At 36.2% G+C, this 14,482-nt stretch overlaps 1 protein-coding gene across 7 annotated transcripts in view; it reads left to right on the top strand.

Moving 5' to 3' along the window:
* The window catches only part of Ppargc1a (PPARG coactivator 1 alpha), a 657,537-nt gene extending 643,610 nt beyond the window's left edge, over positions 1-13,927 (top strand). For 6 of the 7 annotated variants that reach the window (XM_031342259.1, XM_031342258.1, XM_031342261.1 and 3 more), the window contains 5 exons: positions 2,298-2,419; positions 2,764-2,915; positions 7,482-7,581; positions 13,042-13,129; positions 13,439-13,927. In XM_031342259.1, the coding sequence (XP_031198119.1) occupies positions 2,298-2,419; positions 2,764-2,915; positions 7,482-7,581; positions 13,042-13,129; positions 13,439-13,459 (483 nt within the window). In that variant the 3' untranslated portion in view covers positions 13,460-13,927. Of the gene's footprint in view, positions 1-2,297; positions 2,420-2,763; positions 2,916-7,481; positions 11,511-13,041; positions 13,130-13,438 lie in introns of those variants that run through there. The other variant, XM_031342263.1, reaches the window with a different exon arrangement.
* Positions 13,928-14,482: the final 555 nt, after the last annotated feature.

The following is a 14,482-nucleotide window of genomic DNA, read 5'->3' as shown; positions in this document are numbered from 1 at the left end:
AAAGTACAAATATTAATTAATTTTAACCTTATATCAAATATTTATTGAGATTCTCTTTTATATTTCACATAAAGAGGGACAAAGGAAAGATATAGGTTCTAGTTTCATAACTTCTTCATTATACAAGGGAGAGAAACATTGAGCAATGAATAAACTATAATGATTTAATCATACTTAAGCAGAAGACCACACAGAGGAAACCCAGATTTCATGAGATCAGCTAACAAGCACTTCACCTGAAGAAGTCTCAGTCTCAAATGAAACAGCTGTGGGGTTTAATGTGATTCTAAAGAGTCTATGTGAGCAGCTTCACGTACAATTTAGGAAATATAGTCCAAGCTACAGTGGAACACCATGTACAAAGATTTTGAGATGAAAAGAACATAGTGTAGAAGTTCATCATAGAAACTCAAGTCAAGCAAACAAAGAGTTGTAGGGGAAAAGTCCATGCAGACAAGTTGGGATCTCACAGGGCCCACCTAATAGGGCTTGTTAATGAACTAGATGTCTTCTCAAACATACTAGAGGCCACTAATACAGTTAATTTAGAGGACAATTGCCATGACTGAACCCTGTTGATTTGTTGAAAATTATTCCATTCCATCTGTGAGAAAAGGACAAATTAGAAGGAGCAAACATTGACATGGGGATGTAATTGAGAAGTATTTCACTAGCCATAAAGAAAAATTGGAAGTTTAGCACTAGAGGAGAGAAGAAGGAAGACAAATTGGAGAGAGACTAAGGACGTAAAGCTCAATAGGACCTGAATTCAATTCCATGTACCTACCCGGTGGCTCCCACTGGTTTGTATTTCCAGTTCCAGAGGCTCCAGTGCCCTCTCTTGGCCTCCTGATATATACCTAGAGAGTTTGGTTTGGCAAGGTTGTTCCAGTTTAAGACTTTTAGAGGAAGTCTAACGAGGCAGTTAGTAATCTGAAGCTCAGAGGAACTTCTGCCCCTGATGAAAATGTTCAGTACAATGTTGTTTATGGTAAATGTGAGTAAACTTAGCTAAACGGGCCATCTAAGAAGCTATATATAGGACATGCAGATTATTCAGTTTTGCCTCAGAAGTACTAGTAAATGCTCACTCTGTGGTGGATCATTTGCTAATATCTATAAAAAAGGAAAAGCTGCCAATGGATGTCAGTGGACTTCTCTTTGCCTTACGTGACTTTTGCAGCTTCCCAGAATGAGGTATAATATAACCAGAAAAAAGCCTATTGGGCAACTAAACCTGTTTTCTAGCCTCATGTTTCCCAGACTTTGCCTTAAATTTAAATTTCTGCAACCTCAAGTTTGTTGTGTTTGCCTGTCTCTGGTAGACACATAAACTATTTGGTAAGGGCAGTCTCTGCATTTGCTTCAAATATTCTTAATTTTGAGACATAATTGCACTTGGCCCCTCCTTAGAACAAAATATTAAAAATTGTTTCTCTCCATAACAAGGAACCTCACATTTCTATAAAAGGTATCTTATCTTCAGGCAACAATATAACCTTTCTGTATTTTGTAGGTTACAAATTTCTAATGACTTCTACATTATGATCATATTTATTTCACTTGTAGAAATGAGCTACATCCCTCTAAATTTGTTCCCAAAACATGCCTGGAAAAGTACATTTTATATATTTTTTTTAATTCATCTCATACTCTTCAGAGACGCCTGGCTAAAAATGGCCTACGTTTTATGACTGTTTCTCAAGTGATTGTCTTTAGACCATACATCTTAGAATCTCTGTGCATCTTCCCTATAAATTAAGACTTTCAAAGCTTTTCTCCTGGTAGTTTGTTGTTGTTGTTGTTGTTTAGCTTCTGGATAAAGCCCAGCAATTGCATTTTGAACATGCACCTTCAGGAACTTTTTGGTGTATTGGCAATTTGAACTCCTTTATTGTACCAATTCTGAAGATTGCTAACCAAGTCATAAGGCCTTCCATAATTCATAGGTACTGGTATCCACTCAGTGATTTAGAAAGAAAAAAAATCATCATATGAATGTCTTTTCTGAACATAACATTTGTTTAAAGAAAGACAAGAGTGAGACAGAAAAAGTAGGAAAGAGAAGATCTGTGGAGAGGAAAGCTTATGTGTGACCAAGGAGCCTAAACTTAAGGTGTGAAAAGTCAAACTCGGTTCCTATGTAGCTCTTCCTTAAATGTGGTGTCCTGTTTTGCTCTAATGAAATTGCTCTGTTAGATTTTGTACCCTAGTATGTGTTCATGGATACTTCGAGTAGCACATCTTCATTTTGTCTCCAGAGTGAGAAAAAGTCTCTCCTTCCTTTTTGCTTATAGGAAGAGCGCCGAGTGATTTACGTTGGTAAAATCAGACCTGACACAACGCGGACAGAACTGAGAGACCGCTTTGAAGTTTTTGGTGAAATTGAGGAATGCACCGTAAATCTGCGGGATGATGGGTGAGAATCTTCAAAATTATTTCTTGTTTAGAAGCTGATGTATGTAAAAAATTATGACCCTAAGATTACTGGGATGGGAGTTGCCAATGTAAGTGCTTTGACAGATGACAACTTGAGTTCAGAACCTTATTTATTTTCTTTCATCCTTATTTATTAATCTTTCTAGTTGAGATTTCCTGTCTCAGAATAAGTATTTAGCTGCCTGACAGGACAATCACACTGATAAATGGATGTGGTGCCAGAGACGCTGGCCCCAGTGATGTCTCCCAAAGAAGAAGGTGTAGCACTCCTCCGTGCTGATGCTGCCTAACTAGGTCTCAATGTCTCTTCCCTGCTCACTGCAGAGACAGCTATGGTTTCATCACCTACCGTTACACCTGTGATGCTTTTGCTGCTCTTGAGAATGGATATACTTTACGCAGGTCGAACGAAACAGACTTCGAGCTGTACTTTTGTGGAAGGAAGCAATTTTTCAAGTCGAACTATGCAGACCTAGGTAAGATATAGAACTACTGTACATGGAAGGGTGAAGCCATAGTACAGAGCTCAAAATGGAAGTAACCTGTGCTCCACACAGGTTAGGCCATCACTTGGCTTTCCAGAAGGGAATATGTGAATGCAGTTTCTTTTGTTTTTGCAAGAGACCTTTTCAGAAGCAAGGTGCTTAAGTCTGAGCCATAAAGGGCAGATGTTCTTATTCTCTGGGAGTAGATGCTAAGCCTTCACCATTAATGATGTGTGTGTATGTTATTGTCTTGTGTATGAATGTGTTTTATGTATCTACATTCATTCAAGTTTTACACATCTCTGTAGTCTGTGTTTTCTCTTCATGCCTACTCTCAATCCTTTCCAATACATTTAAGCACTGTCACTGTTGTGTGACACAAGGTATGTATGCCAAGGGTTTGTTCTTCTTTCCTTATTATGTGACAAGCTCTTGGAAGCATTCTCATTATTTATGAGTTATAATTGAGAAGAGAAAGCTGAAGGTCACTAGCTAGATGACCACACACTTACTTTTTTGAGAATAAAATATAACAAAAACCAAGTTGTAGAGTGTTTCCACTTCCTACATGTTGCATAGGAAATTCTGAAAATATTTCTCACTTAAGAGCAAAATGACAATAAGTAGTCTATGTTGTTATCATGACCATTGTAATATGGTTAAAATAAAATCCATATAACTATTTACTTTTTCCTGTTCAAATGAGACCCTTTAGGTGAAAAGTAAAATTCCAATCAGCTTAGTACCTGTGTACAACAATATTACCAACTAACTCAGAATTTTGCTTTAGACTGCACCCTTTCCTGTAGTTGAGATCATGATACATATGTGTACATGTGTGCTTATACCTGTACATAGACTCAAAATACCCTTTCCAGCAATAACACATATATTACTTTCCTGATGTGATTCATAGGACTAAAAACAACTCATGTGCACATTTTAATGTTTGCATACTATTTTGCTGTGCATGTCATATCATTATATTAGATAATTAATTGTAACTCTATTTGTATTCAATTTTTATTATTTTTGATGTTATAAATAATGGTACAATGGACATCTTAATTTCCTTTCTAATTTTAATTTTGTTCCATTGCATGCCATTCCCTATCTAACATGTGCATTATATGCCCCTTAATTCTTTGAGGAAGGAATGAAGAAAGGTGGGAAATGTGCATACCATGATTATTTTAAATTATTTCATAATAAGGATAGAATTAGCATCCGCATCTATCCCTCAGCATTATTAGCTATCCAGTCCCAATTGCTCTTACACTATATAAAGACTAGTGTGAATACCAGATCCTGAGATTCCTTTCTTCCTTCCAGCTCAGTTGTGTCTTTGGGAATAATTGATATAGGTGCTGCACATTGTTCAGGGGAATATGCTATAATTCACTTCACAAGCTAAATAGATAGAGGGAAACAGGGAAGCAGAAGCTGACTGCTGGAGAGATAGAGGCCTAGGGAGGAAAATATAAAACCTGGCAAGCCATTTGTTCAAATGTTGGCTGATAAAAACAGTCAAGACAGATTGAAGCCTTGAGTTGATTTGACTTATTTTCTTTAGTGATGAAGGCTAAGGTGTTTCCACTCTCTCACAACATCTAGAGTTTAAAACAAGTTACCTAGAGGGGTCTTTAGATCACGATTCATCATGGCAGAGGGAGGACTGGATGGTATTTCCAAATTGAACTGGCTGAAAAGAAGAATGCCCCTTCTCAGCTCATTGTATTCCTGCCTAGCCAGCAGCCATGGCAGCTTTGCCATTGCTAGGTACACTCACTATTTTTTGTTTGTTTGTTTGTTTGTTTGTTTGAAAATCATTCTTGATGCACATTGCAATACCATGAGATATTGAAGCTCCCTAAAGCATATCAGAGTCATGAATGTGTGAATGTTCTGAAAGTATTTATGAGGTAATCAAAAGAGCTGCAGCATTGGAGTCATGTCCCCCAGCGTTTGAGACCTGACTCACTGCTGATCTTGGATAAGCATTTCAGCTTCATTAGCTTCTGATTCTGTCTTTTTGAAATAACTCATGCTGTTGTGGAAGTATATCAAATGTCTGTGGAGAATTTGACATCATGATGCTTAATATGGAATAAATAGGTTATAATGAAAAGTGTGAGAAATAGGAAGTTAGAGATTTTGGATTGTTTTTAAACAGAATAATTAACATTAGGTTGTAGCTTTGGAGATCAATGAAAAATTTTAAGTGCCTTATCTTGATTTCCATGAAGAATTTAGGTTAAATGTTTCAAGCCACATATGATCCCTAAATAAAAGGAGCATAATGATATACTCCAAACATAAAGAAATTGGAAACTCATAGCTATGTTAAAGGTAAACAAACCAACATAATGCATATTACTTTTACTGAGATGGGAAATTGTGCTACCATTTTAGATAGATTTTTTTTCCTATTTTATTTGCTTTTCCAAATGAAGTTACCCCTCTAAAGACATCCTATTTCTCTTACCAGAAAGCTGGTAAATGATGTCTACCATACTAAAATATAGCAATCCCAACTATTATTTCTAAATCAGAGTGGAAATTTCATGTGAATTGATTAGGGCTATAGTCATAAGATTTGAAGTCTAATACCTAGGACTTTCTATCTGTTGGTTCTGTCTACTGCCATATGAGCAAATGGCTCTTACTAACAAAATATCTTGATAAAAATGTTAAACAGGGCTAAAGATATGGAGCAATTAGTAATACCTATTTCTCTTTTAGAAGGCATGGTTTGATTCCCTGCACCCACATGATGGCTCACAACCATCCATAACTCCATTTTAAGGGGATCTAACACCTTTTTTCTGGCCTCTACCAGATGAGGCATGCACTTACATATCAGCAAGCAAAACACTCCTGGATATAAAATGTAGAAAACAAATCTAGACAAAAAAATTTATACAGGAAAGATGGGATCAGAACAGGGTGAATTTCTGTTAAGAATACAATAGCTTTGATTAAGTATTAATTATACATAGGAATCATGTTCAGGTACATATGAAAATTGAAATAATTCATCATCAATTTTTATGTATTCAAAAAGAATATTATCATGTCAGATATTGAATATCTGTTTCTTTGCCACTTATTGGTAAATAATTCCCAGGTCTTATGTGAATATTTATTTTTAGTTATGGTTTCTATAGTGTGAGTGTGCTTGAGATTAATGCCTTTATTCAACAACATAAACTTGAGAACCTATGTTGTACCAACAGTTTTCCAGTTGCTAAGAATACAGATGTGATGTGTTATGTTTCTATTAACATATAGAAACATTATTTATAACATTTCTTTTGAAAACAGAGAGTAGCTTTTAGTTTATTTCCCTATTTTGCACCATATCATATTGTTTCCCAACATCTTCTCCTCAATATCAGAGGGCATGATGGAGTTCCTGTTGTTGTCTCATACCTGACCTTTCCTATCCAATAAGAATATCTCTTTCAGATGCCTACGAAGGAGCATAATGTTTAAGTATGTTTAAGTGGGTGTCAGTGCAAAGTACATCACAGACAAGAAACTCCTGAGAAATAGTGTCTCCCAGCATTCTGAATATTTATCAACATTAATATAGAGCATTAAATTCTGGACTACGATTAGCATAGTCCAACAGAGGCAAATGGATTCCTTCACTAAATTCCCTCTAGGAAAAGGAAAAAATTTCCCTTCCCAGTCCTACACAATTCCCTGGCGCTGTACCCCCTGCCTCGGCCAAGCGTGTATTCATGTTGGGATTTATGTTTCTGTATTCTCTTCTTTTACACTCCTACCACTTGGGTTTTTATACTGTAACTTAGCTTAGGAGAAATGGGAAGTGCTTACGTGGCTAGTAGAATTGTCAATCTGTTCCTGAAAGACCTTATTTCCCTTCAAATAAATACTTCCCAAGAAAGTAATTTATTTATAGGAGGCTTTGGTTATATTGCCAAGAAACCCTTTCTCACTTGTGAGACCTGCATGAACTATCTACCTTTTTCTTTCTTTCTTTTTTCTTTTTCTTTTTTTTTTTTTTGTAGATAGAAATGGAGAATAGTTAGAAATGTTTAACAGAATTTTACTTTACCCACATTGCTAAACACACTGTTTAAAAAGATTTGTTTAAAATAAAGTGTGGGATATTCCATAAATTCTGATTTGAACTAGGTGAAAAAATCCAAGACATTGTAGAAGGACTTTTATCCCTTCTATTCAACAGAATTTTATGCTCAATAAAGTTAAATACATTGAGTGGGAAGATTATTTTCAGCTTCTTTCAGATAAGAGAAAATGGTCACTTATAAAGATTTTAAATATTAAACAAATATTAATGTTTACTACTCTTGTGTACTCAGAGTTTTTAGGTATACAATAAATCCATAGGTTTTTGTTTATGAAAGTTAACTACTCCCTTCTCTGTTTCCATACATACATCCAATAAAATTTAAGTATTGTTTTTAAGTACCTTGATTAGCTGCACTGTAATTGAACTAGCTATCTTGAATTGCATTAAAGACCATCAGCAAAGGGTGCATCTAACCTGATTTGTGTTTCTTTCAGATTCAAACTCAGACGATTTTGACCCTGCTTCCACCAAGAGCAAGTATGACTCTCTGGATTTTGATAGTTTACTGAAGGAAGCTCAGAGAAGCTTGCGCAGGTAACGTGTTCCAAGGCTGAGGAATGACAGAGAGATGGTCAATACCTCACGGGACAGAGTGTCCTTTCCCAAGACTCTTGCAAGTCATACTTAGGAATTTCTCCTACTTTACACTCTCTGTACAAAACTAGAGCAAAACAACAACAACAACAACAACAACAACAACAACAACAACAACAACCATACCAGAACAAGAACAACAATGGTTTACATGAACACAGCTGCTGAAGAGGCAAGAGACAGAATGATAATCCAGTAAGCACACGTTTATTCACGGGTGTCAGCTTTGGTTTCCCTGGAGGCTCTTGGTGACAGTGTGTGTGTGCGTGTGTGTGTGTGTGTGTGTGTGTGTGTGTGTGTGTGTGTGTGTGTATGCGTGTGTGTACTTGTTTGGGAAGTACATGTGTACACATATGAGGACTTGGGGGCACCTGACCAGAACGAACAAGGGCGAACCCCTTCAAATGGCAGCATTTCCATGAAGACACACTTAAAACCTACAACTTCAAAATGTTCGTATTCTATACAAAGGAAAATAAATAAATATAAATTCAAAGGAAAGAAAACTCACAAACCACCCTAAAATGACACTGTGGATGCCTGTTGTCAGCCTCCGGTACCATCTTTTCAGAAAGTGCAAAACCCAGAAAGTGCAAAACCGACCTGCAGCAAGCTCTCTCTTTATTTAACAATTATGTGACAATCCCGAAGATACTACAGGTTCCATAGAACTCATATCCACCTCTCTCTCTCTCTCTCTCTCTCTCTCTCTCTCTCTCTCTCTCTCTCTCTCTCTCTCTCTCTCTCTCTCTCTCTCTCTCTCTCTCTCTCTCTCTCTCCTTTGCCATGGAATCTGGGTGGGAGAGGATACTGCAGGCACCAGATGCTAAACTTTCCTAACATTTTGAAGTTTCTGTAGTTTGTCCTTTGTCCTGACACCTATGTATATGTCCAAAATGTTGATCTTCCACTGCAAATTTTGAAAAGCCTTGTTATTGGTCAATCGGGGAGTGTGTCCAGTGGTTCCTTCTGAGGAGCAGACGCGGTGTTACATGACTACTGAGAGTTGAGTAGAACTCTCTGGATGTGTTCAGATAGTGTAATTGCTACATTCTCTGATGTAGTTAAGTATTTACAGATGTTAAATGGAGTATTTTTATTTTATGTACATACTCTACAACTATGTTCTTTTTTTGTTACAGCTATGCACTGTAAATGCAGCCTTCTTTTCAAAACTGCTAAATTTTTCTTAATCAAGAATATTCAAATGTAATTATGAGGTGAAACAATTATTGTACACTAACATATTTAGAAGCTAAACTTACTGCTTATATATATTTGATTGTAAAAAAAACAAAACAAACAAAACAAAAGACAGTGTGTGTGTGTGTGTCCGTTGAGTGCAAGTCCAACAAAATGGCGCTTCACGCACATCCATCCCTTCTTAGGTGAGCTTCAGTCTAAGCATCTTGTCAACAGCAACAGCAATCCTAGGCCCCTCGAGGTGTTAACCACTTCTGCAATATTTTTCCACATTTTCTTGTTGCTTGTTTTTCTTTGAAGTTTTATACACTGGATTTGTTAGGGGAATGAAATTTTCTCATCTAAAATTTTTCTAGACAAAATCATGATTTTATGTAAAGTCTCTCAATGGGGAACCATTAAGAAATGTTTTTATTTTCTCTATCAACAGTAGTTTTGAAACTAGAGGTCAAAAAAAAATCTTTTTAAAATGCTGTTTTGTTTTAATTTTTGTGATTTTAATTTGATACAAAATGCTGAGGTAATAATTACAGTATGATTTTTACAATAATCAATGTGTGTCTGAAGACTATCTTTGAAGCCAGTATCTCTTTCCCTTGGCAGAGTATGATGATGGTATTTAATCTGTATTTTTTACAGTTATACATCCTGTAAAATACTGATATTTCATTCCTTTGTTTACTAAAGAGACATATTTATCAGTTGCAGATAGCCTATTTATTATAAATTATGAGATGATGAAAATAATAAGGTCAGTGGAGACTTTCTACCCAGGGTGCATGGCGATTGTCAGGTTGGAGTGTACGTTCATTTGGGAAACTCAGCTCTCGCAGAAGCAGTGTTCCATTTCTCACTAGCATGGCCTCTGATATGACCATGATGTTGTTCTTGGTGACATTGCTTCTGCTAAATTTAATAGTAACAATAATAAATTTCAGAAAAAAAAAGAAACCCTCCATTTTGAGCATCAGGATTTCATCTGAGTATGGAGTCCCTATCATGGAAGTCATTAAACTTTGGAGTGTGCATTTGATTTTCAAATTGAAATGCATTTACTGTTTGGCTGACATGAATTTTCTGGAAAATGTGATAGACCTACTACTTAATCGTTCTTTTTTTTTCTCTCTCTCTCTCACCCAACACGATCTTACAAAATGGGTTTCACCCCCAGGCCAATGCAGCTAATTTTGACAGCTGCATTCATTTATCACCAGCATATTGTGTTCTGAGTGAATCCACTGTCTGTCCTGTCGGATGCTTGCTCAAGTGTTTGGCTTATTATTTCTAAGTAGATAGAAAGCAATAAATAACTATGAAATAAAAGAATTGTGTTCACAGGTTCTGCGTTACAACAGTAACACATCTTTAATCCGCCTAATTCTTGTTCTGTAGGTTAAATGCAGGTATTTTAACTCTTTGTGAACGCCAAACTAAAGTTTACAGTCTTTCTTTCTGAATTTTGAGTATCTTCTGTTGTAGAATAATAATAAAAAGACTATTAAGAGCAATAAATTATTTTTAAGAAATCAATATTTAGTAAATCCTGTTATGTGTTTAAGGACCAGATGCGTTCTCTATTTTGCCTTTAAATTTTTGTGATCCAACTTTAAATACATATGTTCTCTTGTTTGCCCTGGATCATGGACATGACTGAAATATGTGGTTTTGTTTCTTACTTAACAAAATACAACACTACAGATTTCATGTTGAGGATTCATTGACCTCCCTCACCCTCTGGCCTGACAAATCTTGTTACCATGAAGATAGTTTTCCTCCGTGGACTTCAAATTGCATCTAAAATTAGTGATGCTTTTGTATCTTATGCAGACACTGTGGGTAGCCCATCAACATATAAGCTGTAAGCTGTGTTCCTTTCATTTTTTTTTTTTTTTTTTACTTCTTTTGGGAGAGAATATTTCCAACAAACACATGCATCCCACCAACAGGGGAGGCAAATTTCAGCATAGATTCTATAAGACTTTCAGATGACCATGGGCCATTGCCTTCATGCTGTGGTAAGTACTACATCTACAATTTTGGTACCCGAACTGGTGCTTTAGAAATGTGGGGTTTTTATTTAAAAAAAAAAAGAAATGTAGCAGAATAATTCTTTTAGTGCAACAACTCAGATTTTGTAAAGGACTCTGAGAACAGTTGGGCTGTCAACATTCAAAGCAGCAGAGGGAACTTGGCACTATTGGGGTAAAGTGTTTGGGTCAGTTGAAAAAAGGAAACCTTTTCATGCCTTTAGATGTGAGCTAACAGTAGGTAATGATCATGTGTCCTTTTTTGATGGCTGTACGAAGAACTTCAATCACTGTAGTCTAAGATCTGATCTATAGATGACCTAGAATAGCCATGTAATATAATGTGATGATTCTAAATTTGTACCTATGTGACAGACATTTTCAATAATGTGAAAACTGCAGATTTGATGGAGCTACTTTAAGATATGTAGGTGAAAGTGTGATACTGTTGGTTGAACTATGCTGAGGAGGGAAAGTGAGTGATTAGTTTGAGCCCTTGCTGGCTCTTTTCCACCTGCCAATTCTACATGTATTGTTGTGGTTTTACTCATTGTATGAAAATTCCTGTGATTTTTTTTTAATGTGCAGTACACATCAGCCTCACTGAGCTAATAAAGGGAAAAGAATGTTTCAAATCTACTTCTGCTCTTCTTATTTATCGGAACCAAATGGTTGGCATGTTTCACAGATCAGTACACATCACTGCTTATTATTCGATTTCTTCTCGGGCTCTGTCCTTTCTCCCGGCTTTTCTGTATTAATGGATGTGGTTTAGCTCCAAGGACGTGTGCACCTCCCAGATTTTACCTAGTCTTTCCAAAGTGTGAAAGGCAGGTGTGGTGATCTCTCTAATTGAAGGTTGAGAGGTTAAAAGTGGCATACAGCTTTATCAAGTGGTTTCACTCTATGTGTGAATGTAGCCCTGGAAACTATATACTTTTAAGGATAAGCAATTGCCTAGAGGGTTATCAGGTAGATATTTAGAGCGGAATATGATTCTTTTATAGATGGGTTGGATACTTTCAATGACTTGCATCAGCAGAAGGGCCTTGTCCTATGCGTCTTACCAGACTGGTATATGAAATGGGCTAGTGGCTGCAGATATATCTTGCTTTCAGGCTGTGTGTTGTGCCTGGTAGCTAGTGGTGGTCTTAATGGCAGAGTTATTACTACTAGAACCTCTCAAACCTCATAGGGCTCTCTGCACTCAAATACTTACTTTTCAAGAACAGTATAAAAACAGCATTGGGAGGATTACAACTAAGTATATCCTCTCCCTCACCCTACCAAATTCCCTAGACAAAGAATGTGAATATTAAAATGTGATGAAAGTATCAAATGCATTAAAAACTGCCAAATAATAAGGACATGCACTCCATGGAACTACTTCCATTCTAAATTAATAGTAAAACTCATCAATTTACTATATCAACATGCTAGATTAAAAAAATAATGTTAAGTCATGCAAATATTGCATTCACCTGCAACTATAGATCTGAGATCTATAGTATTTATGAGATCCAGGGAATATACCAGACCTGACTCACCTTCCATTATTGCTTATGTAGTATTAGACACCTTTTTATTTTCTGGCTAGATGCAGCCAAGATATCAACAGATTTTTCTGAAGTGATTAAATTTTATGCTAAGAAACCTTTGTGGGATGGGTAGACAGATAACAGGGATTTTAAGCAGTCATGACAGCTAGCTTGGTATTGGGGCATCTTGATGAAAGAGAAATGATGTGTCTCATACTACTTCATAATGTTAAATCACTTCCAACCTTGATGCTACTATTGGCAAAAATCATTATCAAAACCAAATGTAACCAAAAACATAATAGGAATAGCTTATTTAAAAGAGGTTCTTTATTTTTTTTACTTAAAAAGTCTTCAAGATTTAAGCTATGTAAACTATATACAATATGCTATTGAATTGAAATTCTTTTCCACTATTGCAAGTATTCTTTTATTTGTGGGGTTATTTAATAAATCTCTGGATGTAATTTTCAGCCCCAATAACATTATCATAGCCATGTGCTATTGAATACACAGTTTTGACTCAGTATTAATTATTTTTAACAAAAATATTTTTAACAAAACCTACTTTTTGCAATATTTACTTTATATCAATCTCATATTGTGCAATTTCTCCTTGGCCCCCTTTTCAGGATACACTATTACAAATCAGTGTTTATACTTTATCCAACAACAGAGACTAATCAAGAAGGTCACAACTCAGAGAGAAGATCCTTGGAGGTTTGTAACATCATGATTTAAATCTCAGAAAGATTTAATCAAAAGCTGAATTAATCCCCGAGGAAAAGATGTTATATAGATTCAATTGATGGGTATGAAGCAACCTCTTTTTCCCACTGGTCTCTAGTGATATGTTGAGGGATGGAACAGCCTTTCTATGGGAAAGGACACGGATTCCATGGTGGGAGAAGGCAGACAACATATTCAGGTCAGCTTTCGTCTCTTCATGGTTCTTTCCTTCTGCTTATGGGGACACCTTCAATGTTTCTAGCTTATAAAGTTAAGTGTTCTCTCTCTTCTTGTTCTCAGCTATCCCATGTGATTCTGTAACTTCACAGAGTCCCCAAAGCTGCACTCCAGTGAAGCATGTGGAATGTGCAGGTCACATGGGCTGCTTTCCAGGTCTTGTCTGTGTAATCAGGTGATTGCCCCAAGGCAAATTCTCAGCATTCAAGGACATGGAGAACTTGCAGGAAGAAATGAACATAAAATTAGAATATTTCCAAGACTGAGTTTTTCTGAAAAGCCTATCGGTACTCACTGACTGAGGTCAAGCTGCTGCCACCTTCCCAGTGCCTTTTGGATGTCCATAGTTCCATAGCAAAACAACCATGTTCCTGTTAGTTTGATACTCCTTCCATCTGATCAGAAGACTTATGGACAAGGCAATGTGGAATTAATTAGTTGTGAAAAAAAAGTTAGAGAACTTTTAGAGGAGAAAAATCAAATGATCCTGTAATATTTTCATGATTAAATTAAATGAACATAATTATGCATGCACGTATGCACACCAAGGCATTACTATAATCAGGAATCTTAAAATATTGTATTGTTTCAAATTTATGCATATAGCACTTACTGAAGGCAACTAGCTAGTGTGATATTTGCATTTACATATTGACCATTTTCATATATTTTCACATATTAACTTTTAGTAGAAAGAAGCTGAATTCTTAGAGAAAATCCTACGTGCTAGAGAAAAAAATATTGTGATTTTGCTGGGCTTTGAGCATCAGGGCACTTAAGAAAATTTTCTCCCCCTCCACACACACACACACACACACACACACACACACACATCGTTCTGATAGATTTTAGTAAGGTGACATTTAAGTGAAAGCTGAAATTAAATAGGAGGGAAGGAATGTTGAGTGGTAAAATTCTACCTAGCTTATTAGACTATGTAGAATTAGACTATTATTTATTTTTGCATCTGTCAGACACTCTACAGTCAACTTTCTTTATAGCAATACTAGTTGGTGAGAGAAGTATAGTTCTATGATTACCATGCAGTACCCTCCAGCAAGTCATTTAAGGCAATTCACAAATTCTTGCCTTTGACATCGGTGTTCT

The sequence above is a fragment of the Mastomys coucha genome, unplaced genomic scaffold (genome assembly GCF_008632895.1).
Source record: "Mastomys coucha isolate ucsf_1 unplaced genomic scaffold, UCSF_Mcou_1 pScaffold22, whole genome shotgun sequence".
Classification (NCBI taxonomy): domain Eukaryota; kingdom Metazoa; phylum Chordata; class Mammalia; order Rodentia; family Muridae; genus Mastomys; species Mastomys coucha.
Note: the sequence above shows the minus strand (reverse complement) of the source record. Positions and strands in the feature narration are given on the sequence as shown.